The following is a 6,986-nucleotide window of genomic DNA, read 5'->3' as shown; positions in this document are numbered from 1 at the left end:
CCAAATTCTTTTGAAAAGCTTGTTTAAGAATAAATAGATTTTGTTCAATTTGTTCATGTTTTTCACCCACTGACAAAGTTAAACTATTATGGCCAAACCATCACGCCAATAAACACACAGTAATAAACACTGAAAGTCAAGATTAAACTGTGTATTATAGCGAACTGACAGGATTTTACCGTCTTTGATTTACCGTTTTGATCCACGTCCTCAAGCACCATTTTGACTAACTTAGTTCAGTTCCCGGTTTTATCGCTCATCAGTCACTGCTCAATGTTCTGAGAACATACTCGGACAAAACCCTCCAGTTTAAAAAAAACACATTCCAGTCAGTTTCAAAAATCTCTCTCCTCTTCGTTTCGATTAGTTTTCTTGTATTTTCTACACATATTCCTGTCATGACTGCCGCAAACAGGATAGACTCCTCTCATGCACAATTCCAGCTGTTTCAAGTTCACGCTTACCACATTCACTGCTCCAGTTTTAAAGGAACACACTGCAGACAGTTTCAAAGTTGTCCCTCATCTGCGCTTCGATTAGTTTTCTCCTATTTTCCACACATGTTCCCGTCATAAGCACCGAAGTCACTGATTTCATCGCACAGGCCTCCACATTCATAACCCAGCAACGTGGGGCCTAAATCGCTTGCAAATATAAGATTGTTGTTAGGTCATACAAACCACGTAGTATTAGAATAATTATTACTCCTTTATTCCCCAAACTTCGCATATTGTTCCCTTATACCTACACGGAGGTACTGAATATGTACACTGTAATTACAAAAAAGTTACGCTGTAAATACTGTTTACTTACGCAGTACATTGCGGGTTGTAATCTAAAGCTTTACCGATTCATTCAAACATACTGATTCGTTCAGGAATTAAACTAGTCTTTATGAGTGAGTCACTGAGTCTTTTATTCAAAAGATTCATTGTGATTCACTGATTTGTTGTTCAATTCTATTTCAGAGCAAACATGGAACCAAAAAATGGTTACTTATTAGTACTGTTCTAGGATGGAAAAATTGAGAATTCCTCAACAATATATTTTAGTAGTGTTTATTTTTAATCATTCATTAGTTAACAAGATCCAGAAACGTAAGAAAGCAAAGTTATTTTGATATACAGTATATGTGGATTTTATGCATGAAAGAAAGCGTGAAGGAGACCTCTCCATATATTATATTATATTATATTATATTATATTATATTATATTATATTATATTATATTATATTATATTATATTATATTATATTATATTATATTATATTATATTATATTATATTATATTATATTATATTATATTATATTATATTATATTATATTATATTATATTATATTATATTATATTATATTATATTGTGATAATTGTACAGGTTACATTCATGAGCCAGTAGCTGGCAACAAATTACAGATTAGATGAGTGAATCACTTTATTAGTGAGTCACTGAATCCTTTACTCAAAGGATTTGTTGTGATTTATTGATTCATTCAGGAACACCACTGCCATGTTGTTTGATTCAGTTTGATTTCTTAGAAAAATGGAACCAAAAAAATTTTTTTTTAGTATCAGGATGGATAAATAGTGTATTCTTCAGCAGTTTAATTTTAGCATTGTGTACTTTTTAGCCATCCATTGGTTAACAGGCGGCAGACAAGCTGTATTCTGTTTTCTTTCAGTAAAATTTTTTTCATGCATAATTTCCCTCCGGTCTAATCCACTGTAACAACAATCCTTTGTTAAATTCTATTTTTCTTTCTTCATTTTAATGAATCAGCAAAGCTGGATGCAGTTTTAAAAACCACATCACATCATGTGAACGGATACCTAATATTACACACATGCACACACATCCTCAGTTAGTCTTTAAACTGCCGGCATTTGAAGACATTTTTACTGACTCTTTGAGAATTTATGGGTACAGTCCCCATCTATTATGCAGCTCAGTACCCACAATTCAGCACTGGTCGAGTCTCATTGGGTCTCACTGCAATTCCGCCCATTGCAGAGGCCAGTATATTTGGCCAGAGTAAACCACCAAATAGAAACAAACAGTTTCTCTGACAGAGCTATTTACCCAGAATCAATACATTCCTCAACATCACGCTTCACCACACTGACCTGGATCAGGCCCTTTGAGGAACTAGGAAAGAATTTCGTGAATTGGTTTAATTGCAGAGTTTAAAGGTTCATGCAAAGTTATGAGGCATTTATTACAGTCAGTAGAGAAGATGTTGCCTGTCTGTCTGTCTCTCTTTTCTTTCATTATTCAATTATCAGCCAGCAAACAACATTAAAAACACTCTTCTCAAGATTATTAAGGAAACTAAACCTAATCTAGTGCAACTCCTTGGTGGATTCTCACTGAATCGCTCCCTTTGTGTCAACTTTCTTGTTTCCCTCAGCTGGTTTTCATAAGATCTCATGTTTGAGCCTGAAAAACACTCCTACATGATTGACTAGAGCACAGGCAGCTCTTGCACAAACACACTTGGTGACAGGCCTTTGATTTCTACCCATAACAGTCTCAAAGTTTCACAAGTCAGCTCAGGGTTTGTGCGTGTGTGAGATTGGATTCATCGGCGTGTGACGCCGACCCCCTCCGGACAATTTGTTTGTTATGTTTCTTCAGTGACTCACACGCAGTTGTTCTGCAGCGCCGTCTGTTTGGGTCTTCTGAACTGTCACAGGACATTGTTTTGTGGAAACATTCTGAATCATGGCAGCGATCACAAAGAAAGCAAGCAGAAAACATATGTGCACAATCACGTTCTAAAATAAAATTCTTCCTTCTCTTCTCTTTGTTAGCCAAACATTGTGCTGTTTTATCCTTAGCAGTGTTTAGAGAGAGAAGGTGGTGTGTGTCCATACAGCTGAGGAATTGCAAACATGGTAGCATTTGTTGTGTATTTTCTTTTGTCTGGTTGTGTACGTTTGGAAGATAGTAATTATGGATGCTTGGCACGAACTGAACATTGTAAACCTGCTAGGAACTATGAAACTACTTGGAGAAAAATATTTGGCCTATGAAATATGTAACAAGAGCAGTTACAGAAATGTAGTGCAGTTCAAACCTGATCCTTAAGCTACCATTTTTCACTTAACCCAAGGTTGCTTCAGGGGAATTCCTCCTGTAATAGGTGTTATTTGGATAAAAGTGTCATCTAAATGATGAGCTATATAACAGTAAGAGTGAGTGAATTTCAGGTGATTATAGTCATTGGGGTGTAAAACGTATAATTGCGTTTATTGTTTCAGAAATGTGAGAATTTTTACTCAGACACTCCTACTATAATTTCCACTGAGCCTTTCTGTTTATATCAAAACAAAAGATCTCTGAATGGGCTTAGATATTATTATTATTATTAATATAATAATAATAATAATAATTATTATTATTATTATGTGTGCTGCTGGCCCAAATTAATTCAGTGTTCTTTAATGACTCACATTCAGTTGTTCTGCAGTGCATGATATATGATATGATATGAAATATGACATTATTTAATATATAAAATGTAAACTTGTTTTGATTTATGGGCACATTATAATTTTGATTATGAATTCATGAAAGTAGGAATTACTATTAGTTTGGTATTATTGGAAAAATGTGATTTGGCATTTTACATGAAAATATATAATTTCAAATTCCCAGACAATTGGCAAGTGGTAGGCCTACTCATAGTTTTTCTCAGCAGCAGGGACTTCAGTTAAAATCTTTGCCTGAGAAATCATTTGAACAGATCTTGAGTCCTGATTGGTCGATCATTGATGGATTTTTCTTCTCTCTTTCTCTGTCTGACAGCCATCTTGAACATGGACTGCACCGTGGTGGATCTGGAGACGCTCCAGGCGCTGTATGAAAACGTAAGTGTCACAACATGACAAGACGTGACAGTCCAGATAAGCACATGTGATGAATCCTGACATTTCTTATGAAGTATGAATTCCATAAGTGATCATTTATCATATCATTAAACTCTTAAACCTCTCAGAACTGGACAGGATATACCCTAAGATCTTGGAGCTTTGCTTTGACGCGGTCCGCTCCAAAAGAGAGCCGCGGAAATGTGTGTTAAATACCAAAACAAACATGCAGGCCACAAACGCCGCTGGAATGAGTAAGGTTTACCATGGAGCCGGGGTGCGTGTCACTGTCTGAGGGAAAGAGAGAGAGGAACACGACGACTGTAAGACAGACATGCAGACTTGGAACTGACGACAGACAGGAAGACAAATGAAGAGGATGAGGTTTCCCCCTCAAAGAATGAAAAGAGGACAGTTCAAAAACTCAGAAAAACTGAGCTTTGAGATTTGTAGCTTATGTAACTTATTGGCAGTTACAGACTACGTCAGTTTGACGTGGCAACATAAATCAAACCTCTTTCTTGGAAGATCTTTGACTCACTTTTAGACGATTGGCTGCTATTTTCTTTCATTCTCTTTAAGTGTGTGTGGGTGCTGATGAGTTTGCGCACTATGATTGCCATGTGCATTGCAGCAACAGTCATAAATCTTGCTGTCAGCACTAGAGCTCCTTTACATGTTTTCTGTATGCGAGTGTGTGCCGCACGTCATAATGATGAGATAAAGACAGGGCATCATAGCCACACATCATCTTAAGACCTACAAGATGCCAGAACGTTCCTCACACGTCTGATAATTATTTCAAAACACTTCATATGTTGGCACTTTTCTTGTGATTTTGCTCCATGTATCATTTTGAGAATATGTAACATTTTATAATAGCTTTCATATTTATATATAGTTGTTCATGAAACTGATTAAAAATAATAATTTATATTTACAATCAAAATACAAAATATGAATATTATACAAAAGTGCAGTTGTATTTAAAGCCACACTGTTTTTTTTTTTATTATTAAAAATAACTGTATGAACAAATACACTTTGATAAACCTGTGATTTGATTTATTTTTTAGAGGTGTAGGGACAGATTTTGCGGGAAACTGCATACAAACATCGTTCACCTGTGTGTGTCACATTGTAAAGAGAGAAAAGTAGCTCTGGCTGCCTGTCGCATAAAGCTAAAATTTGTCACAACAAATGGCAAAAATTGACCATGAATTATTTAGAGCAGTAGATCTCCAGTAATCATCGGTTGTAAAAACAGAAAAAAACAAACAAACAAAAAAACATTATTTTTCCAACCGCTGTCCGAACCACATACATTCACGCAGAGCCGAATCACAACCAAAACAATGTTCTTCCGCAAGATGCATGCAGTTTTATTTTTCAACCACTAGAGGGCCAAAAGTCACATAGCCTCCTGACTACCAGGAAAAAACTGTTTTGTGAATTTAGTATTTTGACATGTCATTACATTGTTTAGAGCATAAGAAAATTTTGAAAAATATTTTTTTTTCCAAAATGATATTTTATTCATATGTTATGCCATGTCCTCTGTAGAAGATATCGGGACTTTAAAAAGTCCTGTTTTTTAAGAAATAATAAGACATGAATAGACATGAAAAGGCAAAAACAGTGGGATTTTTGTTTTAATCACAAATCAATTTTCATTTTTTATACCAAATTTTATATAAAGACGATTCTCAAATATGTTGTGAAAAATATTTTTAAAAACCATTTTTCTTTATGCAAAATGTGTGTAAAATGGCCATAAACAAGTTTTTCCGTTATATACAATGTATCTATAAACTGTATCTAATTTGCATATTAATGTGTTTTTGGGGCAACATAAAATGAACAAATAAGTGCAATGATGGGAGTAATAATTAGCAAGATTTTCATAATAATGTCTAATATTTAATAGGAATATTGATACATAATTTTTTCTCTATTCATTTGTTGTGTCTCCCAAAATGTGTAATAAACATGCTTTAAGTCCTGGTGTCCTCTACAGTGGACATGTATGAAACTGATGTCCTGTTTCATAACAGAAGGTCATATTTTGATTTGAAACCCCATAACATTTTCCTGAGATGTTGATTTATGACAAACAATTTGAAAATTAGTCAGATTTAAATGATAATTACAAAATATTATCATATTTCCATAAGGGTGTTACACTTGATCACTAAATTAATGTCAGCCATTTTTAAAGACCAAGGAGAGGGAGTGGTCATGGTGAAACGTCCAATCATTTGGTATCTCTGAAAAGCCCTGAATGTGCTCTGTAGTTGACATCCAGACTTAAAACTGTCACGTCTCAGAGAAATCACTAAAACATAATGTCCTCTACAGAGGACAAAACTCCATAGCTGGTAGTCAGGAGGATAGTGGAGTTTTAACAACTAATAAAGAGACATGAAAGTGTGTGTGTGTGTGTGTGTGTGTGTGTAATTATGTGTAGCCTATGTGTAGTAACTTTCTGCTGAAAACTTCCTTCTTTCCTTCCATCCCTCTGTTTTTCCTCCAACCCACCCACCCATTCCCGCTGTAGCTTGAGGCGATGTTGCTGAGTTTAAATGTTGAGGTTGTTTCTCTTTAGTGTGTGAGACTCCACGCTGTCTCTGACTCCTTCAACCAAAACCACAGAACACCCCCTCACTCACACACACACTCCCCTCTTTCCTCTCTCCCGCTTGTTCTCTCTATTCTCTTTTTCACTGTCTGACTCAAGCAAAGTCTGAAGTGTGGATCATACTTTGTTTTTGGATCATACAAAGACCATAAAGATCATAAAGCAACACACACACACAAACACAAATACACTCCAGAGAGCTTTAGAGTTTATATCACTCTTAGATAGTTATAAAATGCTTTATAAGGAGAATATGAGTGTATTTTCCCAAAATGAATTCCTCTCTCTAAGTGTACTTTCATTCTGTTTTTCTTTTAAACAGAGAGCTCAGAAAGAAGAGATGGATCAGATTGAGAAACATATCAAGTCTTCAAAAGATAAAGAAAATGCAAAACCACTGGACAAGCCTGAACAGTATCTATCTATCTATCTATCTATCTATCTATCTATCTATCTATCTATCTATCTATCTATCTATCT

The 6,986-nt window shown here is 35.2% G+C and overlaps 1 protein-coding gene across 1 annotated transcript in view; it reads left to right on the top strand.

Annotated features, from left to right (window-relative positions):
- The window catches only part of fmn2a (formin 2a), a 40,270-nt gene that overhangs the window by 22,678 nt on the left and 10,606 nt on the right, over nt 1-6,986 (top strand). Inside the window, exons 7-8 of the mRNA XM_016269719.1 lie at nt 3,807-3,868; nt 6,829-6,920. Of these exons, the coding sequence (XP_016125205.1) occupies nt 3,807-3,868; nt 6,829-6,920 (154 nt within the window). The remainder of the gene's footprint in view (nt 1-3,806; nt 3,869-6,828; nt 6,921-6,986) is intronic.

The sequence above is a fragment of the Sinocyclocheilus grahami genome, unplaced genomic scaffold (genome assembly GCF_001515645.1).
Source record: "Sinocyclocheilus grahami isolate Dianchi unplaced genomic scaffold, SAMN03320097.WGS_v1.1 scaffold54.1, whole genome shotgun sequence".
Lineage (NCBI taxonomy): Eukaryota > Metazoa > Chordata > Actinopteri > Cypriniformes > Cyprinidae > Sinocyclocheilus > Sinocyclocheilus grahami.
This window is presented reverse-complemented; position numbering and strand designations above follow the sequence as displayed.